The sequence below is a fragment of the Rhinopithecus roxellana genome, chromosome 19, assembly GCF_007565055.1.
Source record: "Rhinopithecus roxellana isolate Shanxi Qingling chromosome 19, ASM756505v1, whole genome shotgun sequence".
Taxonomy (NCBI): domain Eukaryota; kingdom Metazoa; phylum Chordata; class Mammalia; order Primates; family Cercopithecidae; genus Rhinopithecus; species Rhinopithecus roxellana.
The window spans coordinates 66529106-66555412 of NC_044567.1; the positions used below are offsets into that span (position 1 = coordinate 66529106).

At 49.9% G+C, this 26307-nt stretch overlaps 1 protein-coding gene across 2 annotated transcripts in view; it reads left to right on the top strand.

The window, feature by feature from the left end:
* NT5M (5',3'-nucleotidase, mitochondrial) overlaps window positions 1-21196 on the top strand; it is a 78869-nt gene extending 57673 nt beyond the window's left edge. For both annotated transcript variants that reach the window (XM_030923466.1, XM_030923465.1), the window contains exon 3: window positions 20354-21196. In XM_030923466.1, coding sequence (XP_030779326.1) covers window positions 20354-20544 — 191 coding nt within the window. In that variant the 3' untranslated portion in view covers window positions 20545-21196. The remainder of the gene's footprint in view (window positions 1-20353) is intronic.
* The last annotated feature ends 5111 nt before the right edge of the window (window positions 21197-26307 follow it).

The window sequence follows — 26307 nt, forward strand, 5'->3', positions numbered from 1 at the left end:
TTTGGGAGGCCGAGACGGGCGGATCACGAGGTCAGGAGATCGAGACCATCCTGGCTAACACGGTGAGACCCCGTCTCTACTAAAAATACAAAAACTAGCCAGGCGAGGTGGCGGGCGCCTGTAGTCCCAGCTACTCGGGAGGCTGCGGCAGGAGAATGGCATAAACCCAGGAGGCGGAGCTTGCAGTGAGCTGAGATCCGGCCACTGCACTCCAGCCTGGGCGACAGAGGGAGACTCCACCTCAAAAAAAAAAAAAAACAAAAAAAAAAAACTGACAGATGTAATACAATTTCTTTTTTGAACTGTTCAAATCTATATAGGTCCTATAGGTTTTTTGTCTAGGGAGACTCCTGAATGGTGAATTTAACCCATTCACATTTATCACATGTGATTATTGAAATGTTTGAACTTACTCCTTTTATATAAGTTTTTATTTTCTACTTCCCGTGTTTTGTTTTTCTTCTCTTTCCTGATATTTGTTGGGTTGATTTCATTTTTCCCATTTCAGTTTTCCCTCTAATAGTTTACGAGTTATACATTCTATTTCCATTTTTCTGGAGATTTTCTTTTCTTTTCTTTTTTTCTTTTTTTTTTTTTTGAGACGGAGTTTTGCTCTTGTCTCCCAGGCTGGAGTACAGTGGTGTAGTCTCAGCTCACTGCAACCTCTGCCTCCCAGGTTCAAGTGATTCTCCTGCCTCAGCCTGGCGAGTAGCTGGAACTACAGGTGCGTGCCACAATGCCCAGCTAACTTTTTGTATTTTTAGTAGAGACGGGGTTTCACCATGTTGGCCAGGCTGGTCTCGAACTCCTGACCTCAAGTGATTTGCCTGCCTCAGCCTCCCAAAGTACTGGTATTACAGGCGTGAGCCACCATGCCTGGCATCCCTCAGTATTTTCACACACCTACTTAGCCTTATTCTACCAACATCTAGAATTAATCAGAATCTATATCCACCCTCTAACAAGATATATATGTATGTAGACTTGAACAGTTCAAAAAAGAGATTGTTATTTCCAGATATACATGGACTAGTTACAATATTGAAACACTGAAAAATAGATAAAGTTAATTGTTTTGTAGACAGTATGATTATCTCATTAGAAAAGAAAAAAAAAGAATGAATGAAGAGTTTGGTAAGCTTGTTGGATTAGAAGACCAAGGTGCAAACACCATTGCTTCCCTGGCAGTGGAAATGGGGATGAGAATGGATATGAGAGATGGCATTTGGAAGGCAGGGCAACAGGGCAGGGAGAGGGAGGACAGAGGCAGGGAGAGGGAGGACAGGCAGGGAGGGGGAGGACAAAGGCAGGGAGGGGGAGGATAGAGCAGGGAGGGGGAGGATAGAGGTAGGGAGAAGGAGGACAGAGGCAGGGAGGGGGATTAAAGAGCCAGGGAGAGGGAGGACAGGCAGGGAGGGGGAGGACAAAGGCAGGGAGGGGGAGGATAGAGGCAGGGAGGGGGAGGATAGAGGCAGGGAGAGGGAGGACAGAGGCAGGGAGGGGGAAGACAGAGGCAGGGAGGGGGAGGTGAAGGCTGGGAGGAGGCAGTCTTTGGGAAGGTTGCAGAGTGTGGGCTTGCCAACATTCATTGAGTGCCAAGCATCTCCTAAGTGACGTGCAAGAATGATCTCATCTAATCCGTGAGGTGGGTGCTATTAACACACCCACTTCACAGATGGAAGAACCTGAGATGCGCAGGCATGGTGAGTCCCAGCACGGCCAGGATTTGGGCTTTGGTGCCTCTGACACTGCACAGCTGCTTTTCATCTCCACGTCATAAACAGGCTCTTTACTCTGCTCAGGGTGCTCTTCTGGGAAGAGTGTGATTGGTTTTTCTAATTCTCAAAGAAATGCGTGATCCAGAAAATATTAAGAAGCACTGCCTTATACGTTGGGATACATCCCAGCATTGGGAATAGGGGGTCTGAGGGCCTGGTGTGAGGAGGACGCTGGCTGCTGTGGCTCGGGGGACGGTCCTGGGATAGCCTGTGCTGGCTGTTCCAACATTCCCACGAGTCAGCAGAGGACATCTGGTTCCAGACTCTCGGACAAGAAGAGAGAGACCCCTGGAACTGCTCTCTCTGGTCCCATGCTGTTTTTGAGACAGGTGTCTGGAGCCCAGAGAGGGAGCCACTCACCCAGGGTCCTGCAGCTGGGGGTGGCTAAGAGGCTGGGCCAGGGAGAGGCCCGAAACCCCTGCCATGGTCCTACCCCATGCTGCCTGGCTGTGGCACCCCAGCCGGCCCTCCCCCAGCCCCTCATGGCTGAGAAGACCCCCTTTCTCCTCCCCACAGCGTGACTCCCAGGAAGGAAGAGCCAGCACCCTTCCACCCGGAAGCCTGCAAAGCACCAGCGTGGCCGGACGGCTTCACGCAGCCTATGGCCAGGTGGTGGGCCTTGGGCTGATTTTTTTTTTATTTGTGGCAAAATGCATACTTACTATTTGAACCATTTTAAAGTGTGCAATTCAGTAGCATTACGGTCATTCATAATGTGGTGTGAGCAGCACCACTGTCTTGTTCCAGAACTTCTTCACCACTCAGACCCACCAGTGGTCACTCCCTGTTGCCTCTCCCAGGCCCTGCGCCACCCTGCTTAATTCATAGGTTTGCCTGTTCTGGACGTTGCGTATAAATGGAATCAGGTGCTGTGGGGGCTTGTGCGGCTGGTTTCTGCCACTTAGGATCATGGTGTCCAGGTTCATTCACCTTGTAGTATGTGCCTGGCCTTTCCTTTCAGTGGCTGAATAAGATTTCCTTTCTTTTCCTTTTTCTTTTTTTTTTAGATGGAGTCTCACTCTGTTGCCCAGGCTGGAGTGCAGTGGTGTAATCTCGGCTCACTGCAACCTCTGCCTACTGGGTTCAAGCAGTTCTCCTGCCTCAGTCTCCCAAGTGGCTGGGATTATAGGCACCTGCCACCACGCCTAGCTAATTTTTTGTATTTTTAGTAGAGACAGGGTTTCACCATGTTGGCCAGGCTGGTCTTGAACTCCGGACCTCAAGTGATCTACCCACCATCACTGTGGCCCTGGGTCAGCTCCTAGCTGGCTCCTGCTCCCACCCTTGCCCCCTAGGGTCTGTTCTCCCCTGGCCTAAGGCAACTGTTCTCCCTCCTCTGCTCAAAACCCTCTCATGGCTCACACTTTACTAGGGCAGAAGCCCGAGTCCTCACTGTGGTCTCATTGTTTGTCCATTGGCACTGCCTCTTGGGCCTCCGTGCTCCCCCTCAAGCTCCTGTGCCTGTTCTTTCCTCTCCCAGATGCTCTTCCTCCCAACCCTCAGTGCAAGCTCAGCCCTCTCATGGCATCTATAAGTCTCAGGTCTCTCAAAGAGCATCTTCTGCTTAAACTTGGACCGTCCTCCCCCGAGCCCTTCCTTGCTGACTCATTCGTTGCCACCTCCTAAGGCAGGGAGGGCGATTTGTTATTTATTTATTTATTTTTGAGACAGAGTCTCATTCTGTTGCCCAGGCTGGAGTGCAGTGGCACAATCTCGGCTCACTGCAAGCTCCGCCTCTCGAGTTCACGCCATTCTCCTGCCTCAGCCTCCCTAGTAGCTGGAACTACAGGTGCCTGCCACCTTGCCCGGCTAATTCTTTGTATTTTTAGTAGAGACGGGGTTTCACCGTGTTAGCCAGGATGGTCTTGATCTCCTGACCTCGCGATCCCCCCATCTCGGCGTCCCAAAGTGCTGGGATTACAGGCGTGAGCCACTGTGCCTGGCTGGGGAGGGATGTTTAAATGGGACGTGAAGGAGCAGTGGGAATCAGCTAGCCCAGGGAGGTGGCGGTGATGGGGAAGAGAGGTCGGGCCTGATGACCCAGGGCAGGAGGGAGGTGGCCTTGGAGGGGCTGAACAGGCCCATGAGACTGTGCACGCAGCCAGGGGCGGGGCAGGTGGGAGAGCAGGCGAGGTGGCAGGGTCTCTGTTGGCCTCGACTGTCTCCGCCTGGCCCTCTCCTGTGGCTTTATCTTCTTATGGCATCTTGGGTCATCAGCCTCCTGCCACAGTGATGCACACACCCTGTTCCCCTGTTCCTGGGTGATTATAAACACCCTCAAGGTGACAGCCCGCCCTTCTCAGCCTCATCTGCACCCTACAGAGCGAGCACCTGCAGGATGGGTAAATAAACAGCTGTGAGAACCAACCAGCCAATCTCACAGCGTGGGGAAACCCAGGGTTAGGCAAGGTCAAGGACCCCACAGCCCTTTCGTAGCCTTGAACTCCAGGGAGGGGTAGGGCAGCCACTTGGGTGGGGCAAAGGGTGTATTTGAAGGAGCCAAGCAGCAAGAAAGAGAAAGTAGTTCTCTATGGCTCTCCTGGGAGATGAAGCACTTTGAAAACTTGGAGGGCTTCCTGGAAGAGGCAAACCCAAGGTAGTTGGCCCATCTCACCTCACTGGGGAGCTTCTGACCCATTTCTCCCAAATCCCAGAGACTCGGCATAGGTCCTGCTGGGCCTGGACACTGTACCCTGCTTCCCTTCGGGCATGGCATCCCTTCCGCAGATTCCCAGGCCTGGAGGAAGCCACAGGAAGTGGAACGAGGCGCCAGCTCTGTGTCTGCTTGGGGACATGGGTTAATTCATCAGGCTTTGCCCTTTCCTGGTGCTCTTGTACCCTGGAGCTGAATATTCAGGCTGGCTCCCTGACTTAGCTCCTGCCTGCGTCTGACTGGCTCTATTTTTAAAGCCCAGAGGACAGCTGATGAAAACGTTTAAAAAGAAACCAAATGTTTAACATGTAAAAGCCTGGTGCCGCTGTTTTGTTCGGAAAGCAGGATGACATGTGTTTTACCCCTGCCCCGGGAGGGTGCAGCGTTTTGCACCAAGGCCAGGGTCTCAGGGAACCCAGGTCAGGCCCCAGCTTTGCCGCTTACCTCTGTGTGAACTTGGCCAACCTTCTTCTCCTCCTGTGCCTCCGTTTCCACTATGTGAAAAGAGAAGTTGGGATGAGTTCGATTTCCCTCATTAGACTTTGGGTGATTCAAGAGCTGTTTTTCTGCAGGGAATGGGTGTGGTGGGGGCAGGCTCCCTCCTCTGTTCCCCACCCACTCCTTTTCCTTTCATCTGGCTAATCTCCCTGGAAAGTTCCACTTTCCAGCTAGGAGGAAGGGTCTTCTGCAAGCCCTTCGCAAGGGGTTGGGGAGGTCTTGGGAACAAGTTGGCAGCCCTCCCTCGTCTTTAATCTGCAACTCACATTCAGGGTCACCTGTGCCAGGCATGTAAGCTTTTGGGTCTCAGTTTTAACATCTTTTAAAAAGGGAAGTGGCAGTACCCTCCTGGCTCACCTCACATAGCTGTAGCAGGAATCCCATGTCGTGGTAAACGTATGTGGTTGATGACACTTGGAGCTCCTTCAGTGCCACCAATTTTCAAGTACTCTAATCCAGATACTAACTGAACACGTACCAGTACCAAAAAAAAAAACCCATTATTGACACGTAGGGTGGGGCAACTACCTAGGCGACATGATTTCTGAGCTAGTCCCAGCAAGGAACAGCAGTTTGAGTCATGCAGGCCGCTGGCGCCTCTCAGTTCTCTATCACGGGGCAAAGGGGGCACCTCAAGGATGTGGCACAGGGTTCACCCTCACAGGGTTCCTCCTTGGCAGGGTGTGGTGGCCGCAGTAATCTGAGAAGCAATGCAGCTTCTGCTTCGTTTGCTGAAATGCCACGTAAGCAGACCAGCTGCCCGAGCTGCCATGCTGTGAGGAAGCCCAACAAGACCACATAGATAAACATCAAGAGGAAGAGATGCCCAGCCAGGGGCTCAGAACCGCAAGCACACGACAGACTGTTTGACTGAGCCCTCCTGGAATTCCTTAGGCACAAAAATTATGAGAAACAATAGTGTTGTCTCTGCTGTTAAGTTTTGCGTGCTTTGTTACACAGAAGTAGTAACCGACTCAGAGATGGTCGGTGTGGACCTAAGGACAAGTATTCCCTCAGAATTCTTGGCTGTGGTCCAGAGTTGGGGTTGAGACTTTGGAGTGGAGTAGCTTGGTCAATGAAATGAGCACAAAAGTGACCGATGCCACTCGTGTTGGAAAAGCCTGTGTGCTACTCTATTCCCTGCTTTGGCAAACTTTAAAGTCTCCCTTTGAGATGAGGGTGTCTTAAGATGGTGAAACATGTTAGTCTGAGTGGGTCCCTGAAGATCTGCAGAGAGAGAACACTCCCATCAAGCCAAACCTTAGTGATATTAAGCCCTTGAGATTTGGGGGTTGTTTATTACTGCAGCATAAAGTGACTCTCCTGACTGATATATGATACAAACAAATAATAAGAGTGAAATGTTTCCCATTTTATTGAGAGCCTGGGATATCGGGAACATTCAGTTAAGCATTAGCTCTTATTATAATTCCAATTCCTGTGTCTAAATGGAGACCCTGAGATGTGGAGTTGAATGCAAGAAGTTTGTTTGGAAGCTGATTCCTGGAAGCACTGATGGTGAGGTGGAGAAGTGAGATGGTGAAGGAGAAGGAATTTGATTACAGGGTGCAGGGATGAGAAGCTTACTGCTGTGGGTAACTGGGGTTTGGTCCTTCTGGGGACCTCTGGGAGACTGTGCACAGCATGCTTCAGGTGATCGCAACCCAGAGGTACGGGAGCCAGGGATTTACCCATCTGCCTCCATCAGTTGTTAGTTGAGGGCTGCTCCTGGGGTGTCAGCTGCCAGGCAGGCCCTCAGGCTTGCCCTGGGCACACAGCAGTGTGTTCTTTGGCCAGGGGAAGTCCTCCAGGGCAGAGGCCCTGGCTTTGCAGGGAGGAATTGTTGGTGAGAACAGACTTTGCCTGCTCTGGGAGTGCGGGGGAGGCATCCTACTTTACAGATGAGGAAGGGAGCTCTTGGGAGTCATCTGTGCCACAGCCTTAGCATGACCCCTGGCCCTTCCGACTTCCGGGCTTGCATTCTGGATTGCTTAGGCTCTTGGTGGGAAAAGCACAGAACACCAGGACAGGACCTCCTGTTCTGAGTCTCAGCTCTTGATGGGAAGGGACTGCATCTCTTTTGCTGTGACCAGCAGCTCTGCATCTGTGGAAATGTCCCACAGGGGAGCAACCCCAGACCGAGGTGGGCTCTCAGGGACCCTCATGGGCTGCCAGCTGGATAGCAGCCCAAAGGTTTGACGTGGGGCTCTCTTCCTTGCTGTGTGAGTCTGGGACCTCTCTGGGCCTTGGTTGTAATATGTGACCTTACTTTTTCCAGAATTTGTGCACAGGGCAGATGACATACTGGGTAAAATGCAAGTCACTGGAGCCACTGAGCACAGAGCTGGGATCAGCACAGCGTTCTAATCTGTAGGGCAGGTGGCATGGCTGACAGGCAAAGCTGCCAAGGCTCAGCGAGGGAAGGGAGGCCGGAGAGGCGAGGGTCTGGGGCACACTCTCATCTGTCCTCTGTCCCTGGAGGTGTTTCCTCTCCCCAGTCCCTGTTTGCTATTGACCTCCTGGCATCCATGCATTAATCACCCACCATTTGGACACATTTATTTAGTACCTTCTAAGGCCCTGTGGGAGGAGGAGTCAAGCGAGGCTTCAAAGAGACATATTATTGAATTAGGGTGAAAAGCATAGAAACAAAATCTCAGGGTCCAGAAATGCGTTTTGATTGATGGAGCACAGAGTCCTGCTGAGAAGTTGCTCCTGTGTGCTTGAAGCCCCCAAGGGAGGGACTTTGCCTGCCCTGGGATGAGAGTCTACACCCTCCCGATCAGGTTTTTGGATTTTATGGATGGAAAAGAAAAGGTACTTGGAGACGTCCCAGAGAGGCCTCTGACCGAGATGATGGCAAGGGCAGGAGAAGGGGTCTGGTGTCTCCAAGACTGAACCAGGCAGGGCTCTGGGGGCCTTGGAGACTGTGGGATTCATGCTGCTGAATGCCAGGAGACACTAGGGTGCTGATCGGGGTGATGTCAGCTGGACTTCCTCTCTGGAGGGTCAGGACTCACCCACGTGGGGTACGGCCAAGCTCTCATTCATTCTGTGGGTCTGAGAGGGGAGGAGATCCCACACCACTGCCTGGGTGAGTGGCTGCTCAAATGGGATTTAAAATGACTTTAGGCTGGGCACGGTGGCTCACGTCTGTCATCCCAGCACTCTGGGAGGCCGAGGCGGGTGGATCACCTGAGGTCAGGAGTTCGAGACCAGCCTGGCCAGCATGATGAAACCCCGTCTCTACTAAAAATTGGCTGGCCATGGTGGTGTGCCCCTGTAATCCCAGCTACTTGGGAGGCTGAGGTGGGAGAATTGCTTGAACCTGGGAGGTGGAGGCTGTAGTGAGCCGAGATTGCGCCACTGCACTCCAGCCTGGGTGGCAGAGTGAGACTCCATCTCAAAATAAAATAAAATAAAATAAAATGACTTTTAAAAAATAAAGAGGTATGAATAAAAACAAAAACAACACACTGAAGCTTGGGGGATGCAGCAAAAGCAGTGCTAAAAGGGAATTTTCGACCTGTTAAATGCTTATGGTAAGACAGGGCGCAGTGGCTCGAGCCTGTAATACCAGCACTTTGGGAAGCCAAGGTGGGTGGATCACAAGGTCAGGAGATCGAGACCATCCTGGCTAACATGGTGAAACCTCATCTCTACTAAAAAAATACAAAAAAACTAGCCGGGCGTGGTGGCGGTCGCCTGTAGTCCTAGCTTCTCGGGAGGCTGAGGCAGGAGAATGGCGTGAACCCGGGAGGCAGAGCTTGCAGTGAGCCGAGATCGCGCCACGAAACTCCAGCCTGGGTGACAGAGGGAGATTCTGTCTTGAAAACAAAAACAAAAACAAAAACAACTTATGGCAAAAAACAAAAAAGATCTCAAATCAACAACCTAACTTTACAACTTAAGGAACTAGAAAACAAAACCAAAACAGACTAAGCCCAAATAGCAGAAGAGAGGAAATAATTAAGATTAGAGCAGAGATAAATAATATAGAGAATAGAAAAACAATAGAGAAAATCAATGAAACAAAAGTTGATTCTTTTAAAAGACCAACAAAAATTGACAAAACTAACTAGAATGACTAAGAAAAAAAGAGAAAAAACTTAAATTATCAAAATCAGAAAGGAAAGTAGGGACATTACTACTGATTTTACAGGAATAAAAAGGATGACAAGAAAATGCTATGAACACTTGTATGCCAACAAATTGGATAACCTAGATGAAATGGAGAAATTCTTAGAAATATACAAACTATCGAAACTAAATCACAAAGAAATAAAAATCCAAATAGACCCCTCACTAGTAAGGAACTTGGCTCAGTAATCAGAAACCTCCCAACAAAGGGAAGTCCTGGGTTGATGGTTTCGCTGATGAATTCTGTCAGACGTTTAAAGAACTACTCACATCTGTAATCCCAGCACTTTGGGAGGCTGAGGCAGGAGGATTGCTTGAGCCCAGGAATTTGAGACCAGCCTGGTCAACATAGTGAGACCTCATCTCTACAAAAGGTTTAGAAAAAAAAAATCTGGGTATGGTGGTAGGTGCCTGTAGTCCCAGCTCTTTGGGAGGTTGAGGTGGGAGGATTGCCTGAGCCCAGGGGTGAGGGGCTGCAGTGAGCTATGATTGTGCTACTGTATTCCAGCCTGGACAATGGAGCAATACCCTGTCTCTCTCTCTCTCTCTTTTTTTTTAATTGTTTTATTAGATTCTGACCAGCTCACAGAAGGAAGACTCTCACCCCCATTTTACACACAAGGAGACAAGCTCAAAGGCGGAGACAAGCTCAAAGGCAGGGCCAAGTCTGCACGCCCAGGCTCTCTGAGGGCCACGCCGTGCCAGCCCCCTTCTACCCTGGTCCCTGGCCTTGGTGTGGTGGAGTCAGTGCTATGAATGGAGCCCTCTAAGATTCTTTCCGCCTGAGAAATTCTGTGAGTCCAAGAATCAATATTTGAATTTCTCAAGCTCAACTGAAACCCAAACATGACTAATTTTTTTTTTTTTTTTTTTTTCAGACAGAGTGTCGCTCTGTCGCCCAGGCTGGAGTACAGTGGTTGGCTCATTATAACCTCCACCTCCCGGGTTCAAGCAATTTTTGTGCCTCAGCCACCCAAGTAGCTGGGATGAAAGGTGTGTGTGCCACCACACCCAGCTAATTTTTGTATTTTTAGTAGAGATGGAGTTTCACCATGTTGGCCAGGCTGGTCTCGAATACCTGACCTCAAGTGATCCTCCGCCTCAGCCTCCCAAGGTGCTGGGATTACAGGCATGAGCCACTGTACCTGGCCACTTTTTTTTTTTTTTTTTTTTTGAAGTAAAGAAAATAGATCAATCAGACCACAACTGAATACACAGTTTCCTAAATCCACAAAACCCGAGCCTCACAATACTTTTTTTTTTTTTTTTTGAGACGGAGTCTAGCTCTGTCGCCCAGGCTGGAGTGCAGTGGCGCGATCTCGGCTCACTGCAAGCTCCGCCTCCCGGGTTTACGCCATTCTCCTGCCTCAGCCTCCCAAGTAGCTGGGACTACAGGCGCCCGCCATCTCGCCCGGCTAGTTTTTTTGTATTTTTTTTAGTAGAGACGGGGTTTCACCGTGTAGACCAGGATGGTCTCGATCTCCTGACCTCGTGATCCGCCCATCTCGGCCTCCCAAAGTGCTGGGATTACAGGCTTGAGCCACCGCGCCCGGCCGCCTCACAATACTTTTTAATCAGGGCCTGAGTGAGGGTTAGAACATCACATAATTTTAAGTTTTGCTTAAAATCTCCCAGGAAAAATGGCTTAGATGGCATGGCTCAGACTTCTTCTGTATATGCACCTAGAAATACTGAATTGCTCCACCTGGAGGTCTTGCAGGCCCCCCCATCTCTATGGGGCCAACATGGAACTTGCCTCTTCTTCTGTCTGGTCAACACGGTCATGATTTTTGGCTGTCTGGCATTTTTGAACACCCTTTGTATGTCTGGGGAATCTCCCTCGTGCTGGGCCAGAAATATGCTTGCCAGGGCCCCTTGCACCTAGACGTGCACACGGGAGCTGGTGGGGAGGACAGTCACCTGCTCATCATCACAGGATGAGATAGGAGATCAGCATGAAATACAGGTCATAAAGACCTTGCTGATAAAACAGGTTGCAGTAAAGGAGCCGGCCAAAACCCACCAAAACCAAAATGGCGACGAGAGTGACATTGGTTGTTCAATGCTTGGGTGCCTTGCACACTCGCCTGGTTCCCCACGTGGCAATCATTCTGTCTGCCTTCAGGTTCCTGCACAAGCTGGTGCTTCTACCTGGAGTTTTACTCCACCCTCTCCCTCCTCCCACCCCTACTAGGCCTTGGCTCTCAGCTTCTGGGAAAAGTCATTTCCAGCCCTCCCCTCAGAGTAGTCATCTCTCCACCGCCCCCTGTGTTTCTGGGGGCTGTTTGGCATGGTGGCTGCCTGCTCAGCCTTTGACACTTTCTTTAACACTTAGGAGCTCTGCGGCCCTGTGCAAGTTACTAAATCTCTCTGGGCCATCTTTGTGTCTTCATTTGTAAAGTAAGGTTTGTGAAAGGAGAATAAATCTCAGGACCCCCAAATCACTAAGCCAAAGGGAAAAGTCAAGCTGGGAACTGTGTCAGGCAAACCTGCCTCCATTCTATTCCTAAATAAGATAGCTACAAAGATTGAAAAAAAAAAAAAGCCTACTTGCCACATTTTCTTTTTTTTTTTCTTTTTTTTTTTTTTATTATACTTTAAGTTCTAGGGTACATGTGCATAACGTGCAGGTTTGTTACATATGTATACTTATGCCATGTTGGTGTGCTGCACCACCACATTTTCTTTCTCTCTCTCTTTCTTTTCCTCCCTCCCTCCCTCCCTCCCTTCCTTCCCTCCTTCCTTCCTTTTCTCTCTCTCTTCCTTCTTTCTTCCTTTTCTTTCTTTCTCTCTCTCTCTCTCTCTCTTCTTTCTTTCTTTCTTTCTTTCTTTCTTTCTTTCTTTCTTTCTTTCTTTCTTTCTTTCTTTCCCCCCTCTTTCCCTTCCTTCCTTCCTTCCTTCCTTCCTTCCTTCCTTCCGTCCGTCCGTCCGTCCGTCCGTCCTTCCTTCCTTCCTTCCTTCCTTCCTGACAGTCTCACTCTGTTGCCCAGGCTGCAGTGTAGCGGCATGATCTTGGCTCACTGCAACCTCCGCCTCCAGTTCAAGTGATTCTCCTGCCTCAGCCTCCCGAGTAGCTGGGACTACAGGCTCCAGCCACCATGCCTGGCTAATTTTTTTTGTATTTTTAGTAGAGATGGGGTTTCACAGTGTTAGCCAGGATGGTCTCGATCTCCTGACCTCGTGATCCACCCGCCTTGGCCTTCCACAGTGCTGGGATTACAGGCGTGAGCCACTGTGCCCAGCCCAATGTACATCTTACACATACTGATTGATGTCTTCCATCTCCCTGAAATGTATGAAACAGTGCCCTGACCACCTTGTCGTCAGGACCTCCTGAGGCTGTGTCATGGATGCATGATCATACCACCATCCTAGCTCCTTAACCTTAGCAAAATAAACTTCCCAAATTGACTGAGACCTGTCTCAGGTAGTTTTGGGTTCACAGGTTCACCACTTGTGCAGACTCCACCCTTCTCCAGCCTGCTCTGCACCCCTGGACGCTGCCCCTTCAGCCTGCATTTCCCTGTCTCTGGCTTCCCAGCACAGACTGGGGATGGGAGGGAGGGGGATGTATCTGCTTGGGACCAGCCTCTCACAGGGTCACAATGGGGCAGCCCTGGGGTTGGTAGCAGCTGCCCACTGCTGCTGCCCTTTGGGGGCCCCCACGCCTCTTGGCTGTTCCCTTACCTCTGCATAGGGCAGTGCAAATGCAGGCAGGCCTGCTTATAGTGTACTTCACTTCATTGCTGTTTGCAGATACTGCATTGTTTTTACAAGATTGGAGGTTTGGCTGGGCACGGTGGCTCACACCTGTAATCCCACCACTTTGGGAGGCTGAGGCAGGCAGATCACCTGAGGTCAGGAGTTTGAGACCAGCCTAGCCAACATGATGAAAACCCATCTTGGCCGGGAGCAGTGGCTCACGCCTGTAATACCAGCACTTTGGGAGGCTGAGGCGGGCGGATCATGAGGTCAGGAGATCACCGTGACCATCCTGGCTAACATGGTGAAACCCCGTCTCTACTAAAAATACAAAAAAATTAGCTGGGCGTGGTGGCGGGTGCCTGTAGTCCCAGCTACTCGGGAGGCTGAGGCAGGAGAATGGCTTGAACCCAGGAGGCGGAGCTTGCCGTGAGCCGAGATCGCACCACTGAACTCTAGCCTGGGCGACAGAGTGAGACTCCATCTCGAAAAAAAAAAGAAAACCCATCTCTACTAAAATACAAAAATTAGCCAGGTGTGGTGGCTGGCACCTGTAATCCCAGCTACTTGGGTGGCTGAGGCAGGGAGAATCGCTTGAATCCGGGAGGCAGAGGTTGCAGGGTGCTGAGATTGTGCCACTGCACTCCAGCATGGGTGACAGAGTGAGACTCCGTTCTCAAAAACCAAACAAAAAACAAAAACCAAAACCAAAATCCAAAAAATAAGAACAGATTGGAGGTTTGTGGTGGCCCAGCATCCAGCAAGTCTATCGGTGCCATTTTTCCAGCAGCACAGGCTCACTTTGTGTCTCTGTGTCACATTTTGGTAATTCTCACAATATTTCAAACTTGGTCATTATTATTGTATCTCTTGTGGCGATCTGTGGTCAGTCCTCTTGAATCTTACTATTGTAATTGTTTGCTGCACCATAAGCCAATAAAAAAGTGAACTGAAGTGTTGCGTGTGTTCCAACTATTCCACCAACTGGCTGTTCTCTGTCTTTCTCTCCTCAGGCCTCCCTATTCTCGGAGACATAGCAATATTGAAATTAGGCCAACTAATAAGTCTACAATGGTCTCTAAGTGTTCAACTGAAAGGAAGAGTCTTGGGTCTCTCACTTTGTGTACTTACTTTTGAGATAGGATCTCGGTCTGTTGCCCAGACTGAAGTGCAGTGGTGCGATCATAGCTCACTGCAGCCTCAAACTCCTGGGCTCAAGTGATTCTCCTGCCTCACCCTCCCAAAGTGTAGGGATTACAGGCATGAGCCACCATGCCCGATGTCTGTCACTTTAAGTCAAAAGCTAGGAATGATTAAGCTTAGTGAGGAAGGCCTGTTGAAAGCCAAGACAGGCTGAAAGCTAGGCCTCTTGTGCCAAACACTTAGCCAAGTTGTGAAGGAGAAGGAAAAGTTCTTCAAGGAAATTAAAAATGCTGCTCTAGTGAACACACGAATGATAAGAAAGTAAATCAGCCTTATTCCTGGTATGGAGAAAATGTGAGCGGTCTGGAGAGATCAAACCAGCCACAATATCTCTTAAGCCAAAGCCTAATCCAGTGCAAGGCCCTAAGTCTCTTTAATTCTATAAAGGCTGAGAGAGGTGAGGAAGCTGTGGCAGAAAAGTTGGAAGCTAGCACGGGTTGGTTCATGAGGTTTAAAGAATGAAACCCACTCCATAACATAAAAGTGCGAGGTGAAGCAGCAAGTGCTAATGGAGGAAACTATAGTAAGTTCTCCAGAAGATCTAGCTAAGATCACCGATGAAGGTGGCTGCACTAAACAGCGGATTCTCAGTGAAGATGGAAGAGCCTTCTGGCTGGGCGGGGTGGCTCATGCTTGTAGTCCCAGCACTTTGGGAGGCCAAGGCGGGTGGATCACAAGGTCAGGAGATCGAAACCATCCTGGCCAGCATGGTGAAAACATGGTCTCTACTAAAAATACAAAAACAAAATTAGCCGGGTGTGGTGGCAAGTGCCTGTAGTCCCAGCTACTCAAGATGCTGAGGCAGGAGAATGGCATGAACGCGGGAGGTGGAACTTGCAGTGAGCCAAGATCATGCCACTGCACTCCAGCCTGGGCAAAAAAGAAAAAAAAAAAAAAAAAAGACAACCTTCTATATTGGAAGAAGATGCCATCTAGGACTTTCATAGCCAGAACATAGAAAGTCAATGCCTGGCTTCAAAGCTTCAAAGGTCAGTCTAACTCTTGTTAGGGGCTAATGCAACTGTCATTTACCATCCCCAAATCCTAGGGCCCTCCAGAACTGTGCTAGATCTTCTCTGCCTGTGCTCTAGAAATGGAAAACCAAAGGCTGGATGACAGCACATCTGTTTCCAGCGTGGCTTGCTGACTATTGTAAGCCTACTGTTGAGATCTCCTGCTCAGAAAGAAAAGATTCTTGCTCATTGACAATGCACTGATGGAGACGTACAAAGAGATGAATGTTGTTTTCATGCCTGCTAACATGATATCCATTCTGCAGCCCAAGAATCAGGTAGTAATTTTGACTTTCAAGTCTTATTATTTAACATATATACTTCATAATGGGTATAGCTGCCATATATAGCAATTCTTTTGGTTGGTCTGGGCAAAGTACACTGCAAAGCTTTGGAAAGGATTCGCCATTCTAGATGCCATTAAGGATATTTGTAATTCATGGGAGGAGGTAAAAAATATCAACATTAACAGGAGTTTGGAAGAAGCTGATTTCAACGCTCATGGATGACTTTGAGGGGTTCAAGATTTCAGTGAAGAAAGTCACTGTAGATGTCGTGGAAATTGCAAGAGAATTAGAAGTGGAGCCTGAAGATGTGACTGCACCGTTGCAATGTCATGATCAAACTTGAACAGAGGAAGAGTTGCTTCCTTTTTCTGAAACAGGGTCTCTTTCTGCACAGGCTGGAGTGCCGTGGTGTGATCTTGGCTCACTGCAATCTCTGCCTCCCAGGCTCAAGCAATTCTCCCGCCTCAGCCTCCCGAGTAGCTGGGACTACAGGTGCTTGCCACCATGCCTGGCTAATTTTTGTGGGTTTTTGTTGTTGTTGTTGTTATTGTTGTTTTCGTAGAGACAGGGTTTCTCCCATTGCCCAGGCTGGTCTTCAACTCCTGAGCTCAAGCAATCTGCCCGCCTTGGCCTCCCAAAGTGCTGGGATTATAGGTGCTCACCACTGCGCCCAGCCAAGTTGCTTCTTACGGATGAGCCAAGAAAGTGATTCCTTGAGATGGAATCTACTTCTTGTAAAGATGCTATGGGCATTGTTGACATGAAAACAAGGGATTTAGACTATGACATAAAATTAGCAGCAGCAGGATTTGAGAGGATTGACTCCAATTGTGAAAGAAGTTCTTTGGGTCGAATGCTATGAAACAGCATCACATGCCACAGAGAAATCTTTCGTGAAAGGAAGAGTGGATCTATGTAGCAAACTTCATTGTTGTCTTATTATAAGAAGTCACCACAGCCACCCCAACCTTCAGGAACCACCACCCTAATCGGTTAGCAGCCTTCAACATCAAGACAAGACCCTCCGCCAGCAAAAAGATGACTCGCTGAAGGCTCAGATGATCATTAGCATTTTTAGCAATAAACATTTCTTTTTTATTTTTTTTTGAGACGGAGTCTCACTCTGTTGCTCAGGCTGGAGTGCAGTGGCGTGATCTCGACTCACTGCAAGCTCCGCCTCCTGGGTTCACACCATTCTCCTGCCTCAGCCTCCGAGTAGCTGGGACTACAGGTGCCTGCCACCACCCCTGGCTAATTTTTTGTATTTTTAGTAGAGACGGGGTTTCACCGTGTTAGCCAGGATGGTCTTGATTTCCTGACCTCGTGATCCGCCCTCCTCGGCCTCCCAAAGTGCTGGGATTACAGGCGTGAGCCACCGCGCCTGGCCAGCAATAAATATTTCTAAATTAAGGTATGTACTTCGTTTTTTAGACACAATGCTATTGCACACCTGATAGACTACAGTATAGTGCAAATATAACTTTTATGCACTGGGAAACCAGCAACTGGTGTGACTTGCTTTATTGTGGTATTCGCTTTATTGCATCAATCTAGAACCAAACTTGCAATATCTCTGAAGGATGACTGTAGTCACTTTGTAAATACGTCTTCTCTGAGCCATCTAGGGAAGTTCTGTGTTACATTCCAGGGCTGTCAAGAGGATTCAGTAAGAGCACTTTTGCTGGCGCCCTAGCACAGAGCCCGGTGCAGCACATTTTAGCTTAGTGCTTTTCCTGCAGCACTGCCCCCGTCAGTCTGCTTCCCAAGTGATAATTTTCTCATCTGTTTCTGCTAACAGACCAGATCCGCAATGCAGAGACCTTTCTCTGCTATATTATCGGTACTTATTGAGGACTACTTGGTCAACAAGAGCATGCTTGGTCGACAAGCAATGTTAATGGTCCTATCTGCCTGTTTGCAGTGCCGTTGTGATGTCAGGAGTACAAGAGGCAGGAATGGCCACAACACCCCCTGTGCAGTTGTCTAGATTGTGCACTGCAAAAGTTGCCTGCCTTGAGGAGCAAGGGTAGCTGAGATTAACCTGTGTTCTTCCCACCAAGCTGCGCTCCCAAGAAAGAGTCTCCTAATTTATTCAAAGGGGCTGCACGAACTAGTGGTTCCTTGGGTCTCCACTTCCCGACAGAAAGTTTGTGATGCCTAAACCCAGTTTCTATTCATTTATACAGGAGACTCTGTCCTCCTGCCTGTGCTCTACCTGCCAGGGCACTGGGCACCTCTTTTTTATGAGTTGCTCTCTGCCTTCCAGTAAGCCAGCAGCTTTCCACGAAGGTACCTTGGCTTGAGAGAGGCCTTTAGAAACCAGCAGGGACAGGATCTCTGAGAAGTTCCCTGACAGCCTGAACATTGGAACCACTGATCTTCCAGATAAATAGGGGCAGACAAAGGCGAGTGAGCAGTGAGGTCCAGAGAAACCAGTTGTGTCCGGCTGCAAAAATAATGTCCCTGGCTGCAAAGTGGACTCAAAATAGACTAATAGGCAATTAGCACCAGAGTGCCCCCACCCAGCCCGGAGCCCATTAGACACAGGACCGTTTTAACCAAATCCTATCTTAAAGAGCTCTGTTGAGAGTCTCCATAATGTAAAAAGGGCCTTAACAGGGAAAACAGCCTGGTGACGCAGGTGAAGAGAGCGGTTCTTAGCGGGAGCTTGTAAGTGGGCTGGAAGCGGCCAAGCGCTATTGAGGTGCTCTGCAGGGGCAGGTGGAGGCAGAGGCGGTTGCATTTCAGTCCAACCTGTTCTGGTTAGCTCTGTTCCAGGGCTTCCGCCTACTCCCAAATCTCTTCCATATTTGGAGCCCAGAAGGGCACCTCTGCTGTGGTGTAACCTGCATCTCCACTTCTGCCCAGGGTGGTCAGATCTGGTCCGTTCTGGGGACTGGAAGCAGGTGTTCAGGCTGGAGGCCTGCATGTGTCTGTGACACTGGCCTTGGCCCTGTTCCTTGAGTTCCCTTCCCTCCTTCACTCTTTCTCTCCCTGGTGAGGCGAGAGTACGTCTGACATCACCTCCCCTCTGGGCAGCACCTTAGAGTCTCACCCCTGGCTGCCTGAGGGAGACACCAGGTGAGCTTTCCAAATGCTGATGCCCAGGCAAGATCCTGAGATTCCAATCAGTTAGTCTGGAGTGGGGTCCCAGCGTGGGGACTGTAAAAGCTCCCCCGCTGGCTCATGGGCACCCAGGGCTGAGCCCCACTGGTCCCCAAGGCCTGTCCTGTTCATGCCCTCTCTGCTGGTTAGCCAGGTACTGCAGGGAATAAGGCAGGTGCACCTTATTAGACCCCATGTTTGAATGAGACATCTGGGTAGCCTCTTAGACCCTTGAGCAGGAGCCCTCAAGCAGGTTCCCACACTGGCAGCATCAGTGAAATGCAGTGTCTCAGGCTCAGCCCCAGACCTATGAACCAGAATCCTCCAGGTGGGGTCCAGCCATCTAAGTTTTAACAAGCCCTCAAATTTGAGAATCACTGCGCTAGAATAGTGATAGACTTATCACCGCAGTTCAGTGCTTTTCAAACTTTAACAGGGACACAACTCATCTGGGCGTTGTATTAAAATGTAGATTCTGGGGCTGGGTGTGGTGGCTCATGCCTGTAATCCCAGCACTTTGGGAGGCCAAGGTGGGCGGATCACGAGGTCAGGAGATCGAGACCATCCTGGCTAACATGGTGAAACCCCATCTCTACGAAAAATACAAAAATTAGCTCGGCATGGTGGTGGATACCTATAATCCCGGCTATTCAGGAGGCTGAGGCCAGAGAATTGCTTGAACCCGGAAGGTGGAAGTTGCAGTGAGCCGAGATTGTACCACTGCACTCCAGCCTGGGTGACAGAGACTGGGTCTCAAAAAAAAAAAAAGTAAAAAATAAAGCATACAATTCCATGGGTTCTGGTATATCCACAGACTTGTGCAACCATCGCCACAATCAGTTTTAGCATTTTCATCATCCCAACAAGAAACATCTCCACTCAGCCAGCCCTCTCTCCACTTCCCATCCCCCCAGCTCCAAGAAACCACCATCCGCTGTCTTTGTGTTTGCTTGTTCTGGACATTTCATACAAATGGAATCACACACCATGTGGGCTTTTGTGTCTGGCTTCTTTCACTCAGCAACATGTTCTCAAGGTCCGCCCCGTGGCACCCGTCAGAACCGCATTCCTTTTGATGGCTGAATAATAGTCCATTGTCTGGAGGGACCACACTTTGTTTTGCATTTCTCCGTTGATGGCTACTTGGGTTGTTTCCATTTTTTGGATATTGAGAACAGTGCTGCTGTGAACATTTGTTTACAGAAAAGGATGGAGGCGGAGGCAGCCACCTGGGCTAGATTCCTAACCAGGGCACGCTGCAGTCAGCTGTCTGCCTCACAGTCCCACGGGCCTCTACCTCCTGTCCATGGACCTCTGCCTCCTGTTGCCCACCTCAGAGGCCCAGGGCCGCAGCAGGTCAGGCACTGCACTTGTTTCCATGGAGTTCTTTCTGGGATTTAGAGTCAGGGCTCCTAGAAGTGCATCTTGGCTCCTCTCCTTCCTGGGGGACCTTGGGCAGCACACATAAGCCTGAGCCTCAGTTTCCCCAGTAGACAAATGATGAGTCTATTAAGGGCTGTGTATTGAGGAGAGAATGTGAATGAAGAAAGTCAGAGGGGCCTGAGAGAGGTGATCAGGAGGAGGGAGGCGGGGAGAGAAAGAGAGAGGGAGGGAGAGCGAACCTGAGTGTCTGCCCCACCCGGCTCCCGTCCTCCCGTAAGTGGAGGGCTGAAGCTTGCCCCTCCTCCCACAGTCATTTACCCAGCCCTGGAGGTAATTGCTATCATTTCAAGGCTGGGTAATGCCAGCAGATTAGAGACAGAGAGGCTCCCTTGGGTTCAGCTGGCACATTAGGCACAGTTATAAATGTCAGCGCTGATGGCTCGTCAAGAGCCCCAGGATGGGGGCATAAGCGCCCCACTGTCCTCAGGCCCAGCCCTTCCCCCTCCTCTGGGCTAGGACTCGAGTGTAGAGTACTGCACTCCCCACAGCTCAGCCTACACCATCAGTGCCCTCCTGTTCACCTCCTCTCAGGGTTCAGACCCCGCTTCTGCTGTCTGGTGTGCGGCCTCGGGCAAGGCTCTGAGCCCCAACTGCAAAATGGGCAGCAACAAGAGCATGTGCTCCATCAGCTGCCCTCAGCGCTGTGGGCCCTGGTCATCCTCCCAGCGATACTGAGGGAGATGCTCTGGGACCCCATTCGTCAGGAGGGGACACCGAGTTGAAGAGAGATGAGGCCACAGCCTGCGCCTCCATTTCCCCATCTGCAAAATGTGGAGGTCGGGTAAGAAGAGGAGACCCCTGAGTGTGCTCCCAGTCTTCACAGTCTCTGTCTCTGTCCTGAGAGTTATGTGGCGGAAACTCTGGGCATCAGGCAGGGCAGGGGGAGGCAGTGGGGAGAGAGGTTGAAGGAAGGCTTCCTCACAGTGGACTGCTCTGCCTCCACCGGCCTCCTGAGGCTGCTGGAGGCTCACGGATGAAGGGAAGCAGGGCCTGGACTCCCAGCCGGGGCTCTGCCCTAAGTGATAAGAGGAAAACGGGAGAGAAGGCGTGTGGCAGTGAGAAAGGCCAACTGGCGCTCAGTGCTGCCCCATGCAGGAACCTGGGGTCACGGCTCAGCCTCCCCAGAGGGGCTGTTCCATTCCAGGAGCTGTGGCTCATGGTGGAGTGGGAACGCCCCGGCTCTGCCCAGAACACCTGTGTCAGATGTGTTCCCAGTGCTGCCACCGTGGCAGTGCCACCATGGCCTAATCATCTGCTCCCAGTCACCGGCAGATGTCAGGCCCATGAAGGTCACATTTTAAAAAGGGAGAGACAGGCGAGGCACAGTGGCTCATGCCTGTAATCGCAACACTTAGGGAAGGGCCAAGCAGGAGGATCACTTGAGCCTAGGAGTTTGAGATCAGCCTGGGCAATGTAGCAAGACCCCATCTCTAAAAAAAATAATAAAATAATTAGCTGGATGCAGTGGCACATGCCTGTAATTGCAGCTACTCAGGAGGTTGAGGTGGGAGGATCCCTTGAGCCCAGGAGGTTGGGGCTATAGTGAGTCATGTTCATGCCACTGCACTCCAGCCTGGGTGACAGAGTGATACCTTGAGAGGAAGGAAGGAAGGGAGGGAGGGAGGGAGGGAGGAAGGAAGGAAGGAAGGAAGGAAGGAAGGAAGGAAGGAAGGAAGGAAGGAAGGAAGGAAGGAGAGAGAAAGAAAGAAAAAGAGAGAAAGAAGGAAAGAAGGAAGGAAGGAAGGAGAAGTAAGGAAGGAGGGAGGGAAGGAGAAGGAAGGAAGGAAAGAAAGAAAAAGAAAGAAAGAAGGAAAGAAGGAAGGAAGGAAGGAGAAGTAAGGAAAGAGGGAGGGAAGGAGAAGGAAGGAAGGAAAGAAAGGAAGAAAGGAAGGAAGGCGAAGGAAGGAAGGAGAAGTAAATAAGGAAGGAAGGAGAAGTAAGGAAAGAAGGGAAGAAGGAAGGAAGGAAGAAAAAAGACAAAGAAAAAGAAAGGAAGGAGAAGGAAGGAAGGAAAGAAAGAAAGGAAGGAAGGAGAAGGATGGAAGGAAGGAAGAAGGAAGGAGAAGGAAGGAGGGAAGGAGAAGGAAGGAAGGAAAGAAAAAAGGAAGGAGAATGAAGGAAGTAAACGAAGGGAGGAAAGAAAGAGAGAGAAAGAAAAGAAAGAAGGAAGAGAAAAGAGACAAATGGAGAGTAAGATAGCATGAAGACAGGGATGGATCTGCCTGGAGTGTTTTTCTCCTGTGGGGAAAGCCTGTGGGGTCCCTTCCTCCAGGCCTTTGCCAAGCCCAGAGAAGGTGCCATTAGTATCTCCGGGAGCTCTAAGTCTCTGGAGCACACGCAGGGGTCCCCTATGCATGTGAGAAAAGGCTTTGGATCCTTAGGGAGGAGACCAGGCATGGGACACCCTGTCCTTCCCCTCTTTCTTCCCCTCCCTTCCCTATTCCCAGTGCTATATTATGAACATTTGCAAACACGCAAAAAGCTGAAAGGATAGTACAGAGAAGACCTGTGCAGCCACCACCTACAACTGTACCGTCTGCCCTCTGTCCCTTCATCTGTCCATCAAATTTTTGATGTATTACAAAGTAAGTTGCAGATGGACACCGCACCCCGAGACACGCTAGCATGCATGTCACTAACTGGAGCTCAGTATTTGTTAACCGGTTTTTTTTAGGGTAAAATTTATACATAATAAAATGGACAAATTTTAAGGGTAGTAATCAATGCGTCTTGACAAACGCACACACATGAGCGGCTCAAGCTCTTCGAGACAGAGGGTGTCACCATTGCTTGGAAAGTTCACCCTTGTTCCTTCCAGTCACTAGAAACAACAGCTGTCTCTCTTTTTCCACCATCGTTTGGCTTTGCCTGTTCTAGACATTCATGTAAACAGAGCCAAACAATATACTTTTTTTTGGGAGGGGGAGAGCCTGGTTTTTTTGCTAAGCATGTTTATTTTGAGATTCATCCATGCTTTCTTGTGTATTGGTAGTCCATTCCTTTTTATTGCAAAGCAGTAAGCCACTGCATGAATACAGCCTGCTCGTTTACCCGTGGATCTGTTCACCCTTTGAGTTGTTACCAGTTCGAGGCTATTATGAATAAAACTGTTGTGAACACTTGTGTGTGAGTCTTTGTGTGGACATGTTTGCATTTCTCTTGCAAAAATGCCTAGGAGTAGAATTACTGGTCTTCCTCCTTTTATGGGATTAAAAAAGAAAAAGAAAGAATGAAAGAGAGAGAGACAGAAAGAAAAGAGAGAAGAAGAAAGTAAAGGAAAAGCAAAAAGCATAGGCAACCAGATTGCAGAAACTTTGAACAATAACCATCGTTGTTCCAAAGAAACTGCCACCCCAGGAGTCCTCGACAGGCTATGGAGGAAGGCTTGGCCTTGAGACAGACTTAGTGCAAATCTTGGCTTTGCCACTGGTAAACTGTGTGACCCTAGGAAGTTTCTTAAGCTCTCTGAGCCTTAGTTCTTCCTCTGTAAACTGAGGACAATGAGAGCAGCCAGTTTATAGTTGTTAGGGGGAATTCCCCAAGAGAAGGGCTGTAGAAGCCCTGGACAGAACTTGGCCTGCAGTGAGTCATGGCTAACATGAGCCGCTCTCCCTACCTATTTGTCTTTCAAGGTCCAAGGTCTGATGTCGTCTCAGTGAAGCTTTTCTTGAAAATCTGGATAAAAATGAAAAATGCCAACACTTACAGGAGACTTTCTATGAACTGGCATGACTCTGAGTACTCTGCAAGTATTAGTTCATTTAATTCTTCCAATAAGCCCCCAACATAGCTTGATTATCATCGTATCTATTTTGTAGGCACAGAGAGATTCAATGATTTCCCTGAAGTCACATAGCAAGTTAAGCGGTGAAGCTTGTTATGGCCGATCTCTGTGGATTTGCCTTTTTTCTTTTTCTTTTTTTTTTTTTTGAGACAGAGTCTTGCTCTGTTGCCCAGGCTGGAGTGTGGCAGCTCTATTGTGGCTCACTGCAGCGTCCACCTCCAAGGTTCAAGCGATTCTCATGCCTCAGCCTCCCAAGTAGCTGGGATTACAAGCACACATCACCATGCCTGGCTAATTTTTGTATTTTTAGTAAAGACGGGGTTTCACCATGTTGGCCAGGCTGGTCTCAAACTGCTGACCTCAAGTGATCCACCCTCCTCAGTCTCCCAAAGTTCTGGGATTACAGGTGTGAGCCACCGTGCTTGGCCTCTTTTTCTGGACATTTTATATCAATGGAATCCTACCGACTTTTTTCACCATGCATGTGTTTCCCAGATCCATCCACACGGCGCCCATGTTGTAGCATGTATCAGAACTTCCTTTTTATGATTAACTAATGTTCCGTTGCCTAGATATACACCATTGTGTTTATCCCTCATCCTTTGATGGGCATTGGGTTATTTCCACCTTTTGGTGATTGTGATGAATGCTGCTATGAACATCTGTGTGCAAGTTTTGATTTGCATACCTGTCTTTAATTCTTCTGGGTATATACCCAGGAGTAGGATTGTTGGGCCGGATGGAAAGCTGTATGTAACCTCTTGAGGAACTGCCATGCTGTGGGTTGTTTTCGAGCACTTTTGGGGTTGTAGCTGAAGACATGGATGATTGAGTGGAAGATGGTTTTGCAATACCCGTGGGTGTCTTAGAGAAACTAGAACACAATAAAACCAGCGTCACTGAACTTTCACAGTCGCTCCCCTGCCAAGCCAAGCCTCCCTCCCACAGCTGGTCATCTGCTTGGGGCTATCTGGGCTCTTTCCTGAGCTTCCCTCTCCTTCATCCCTGAGCTCCTGGGGCACCTTCCTCCAGCAGGGCAGTCCTCTGAAGTTGACCTTGCAGGGTTCCCTTCTGTGGATCGGGTGCCAGCACTCCTCCTGGCCAAATCCTACATGCAGCCAGGCTAGGGGGCTTTGCAAGTGGCAGGGGAACAACTCGATGTCCAGTTCCCGGGACCCTGCCTTGCCTCCCATGCTAAGGGCATCAGGAGCCCGGGCAGCATCCGTATCCCACCTCACCTCCCTCCCATGGTCCATAGGGTCACCAGGAAGGCCAGGCCTGGAAGCACCAGTGGGGAGGCATCCCTCACAGTGAACCTGAAAGTTCATTATCCAGTCCACACACATCCAACCCTTGCTGTGGGCAAGGTACTGTTCACAGGCTGGAGACATGGTACTTGTCCTCGTTGAGAAGGTCCCCAAGGCCCAGCTACATAATTTCCAGGGCCTGGTGCAGAATGACACTGTAGAGTCCCTTCTTCAAAAATGTAAAAGTTTTTGAAGGTAGGGATGGCAGGGGCTCTTATACCCTCACAGGTCCCAGCCCATAAACCTGGGCATCTCTGCCTTCATGGAGCAGACGTTCTAGAACAGCACTAATGCCCTGTACATGGGGAGTGGGTCATTAGGCCTGAGCCACCAATGGGCCCTGGGTGAACTCAGGCACAAGAAGAGACTTTGGAAAACATCCGTCCATTTCCCACGTTAGCACTGGAAACACCAGGGCCGAGAGAGGGGCTCTCAGCTTGCCCAGGGCTCAGGCAGGGCAGCGACCAGCACCCACAACCTGCACTGGGGCCTGAGTGTTGCACTGCACCCCCTCCCCACTCTCCCTGCTTTGGAGAGGGTGCAGGCTGTTCAGGAGTGAGGTCTGGATGAACTCAGGTGCGGATGCGTGTTGGAAAGACACTGCAAGGCCCGGCCCTGCCAGCAACGTAAGGAAGAGAGGATGATGTGCGTCCCCACCCTGGGCCTGGAGGAGCCCCCGACAGTTTGCCTCACACACAGCTGAAAACCATTTTGCAAACTGACACTCTGACCTCAGCATCCTCTCAGCCCACAAAGATAGATTCCTGGGGACCACGCCATTCTGTCTCTGGCTGGATTTTTCTTTTTTGAATTGAGGTAAAATACATGCCACATGAAATGTATCATTTTAACCATCCCCCCCCATTGCAGCCCCTGGCAACCATCAATGTGCTTTTTGTCCCCACGGATTTGTCTGTTCTGGACATTGCATCCAAATGGATTCCTACAGCATCTGGCTGGGTTTCAAATGATCCTGGCTTCCATTTGTTGAACGTTGATAATCCCTGTGTCAGCGTATGCTGGGCGCTTCTATCCGCATTATCTCAGCTCATCCGCACGACAGCCCAACAGCTGGCGTGTCTCACAGAGGGGACAACTGCTCTCAGAGAAGCCATTCGCACAGCAGGTGGCAGCCCCCAAACCCTCTGACCTCAAGGACCTCAAAGACTCTGGCCTGGCAGAATTGAGCCGGCTGTGTCAGGGAAAGAGCCGGACTCATCTTTTCATCCCAAATAATATGAGCAGTCACAGGGGAGCTCTGAGGGGCTCAACACCTGCATGTTCAGATGCGCAGACGCCAAATGGTGGCAATGCCTAAGGTCTCACCAGGAGGCGGTAGCAGAGCTGGGCAAGTAGGTGAAGAGTTTGGGGCGCTCCAGCCCCCTTCAGCAGCC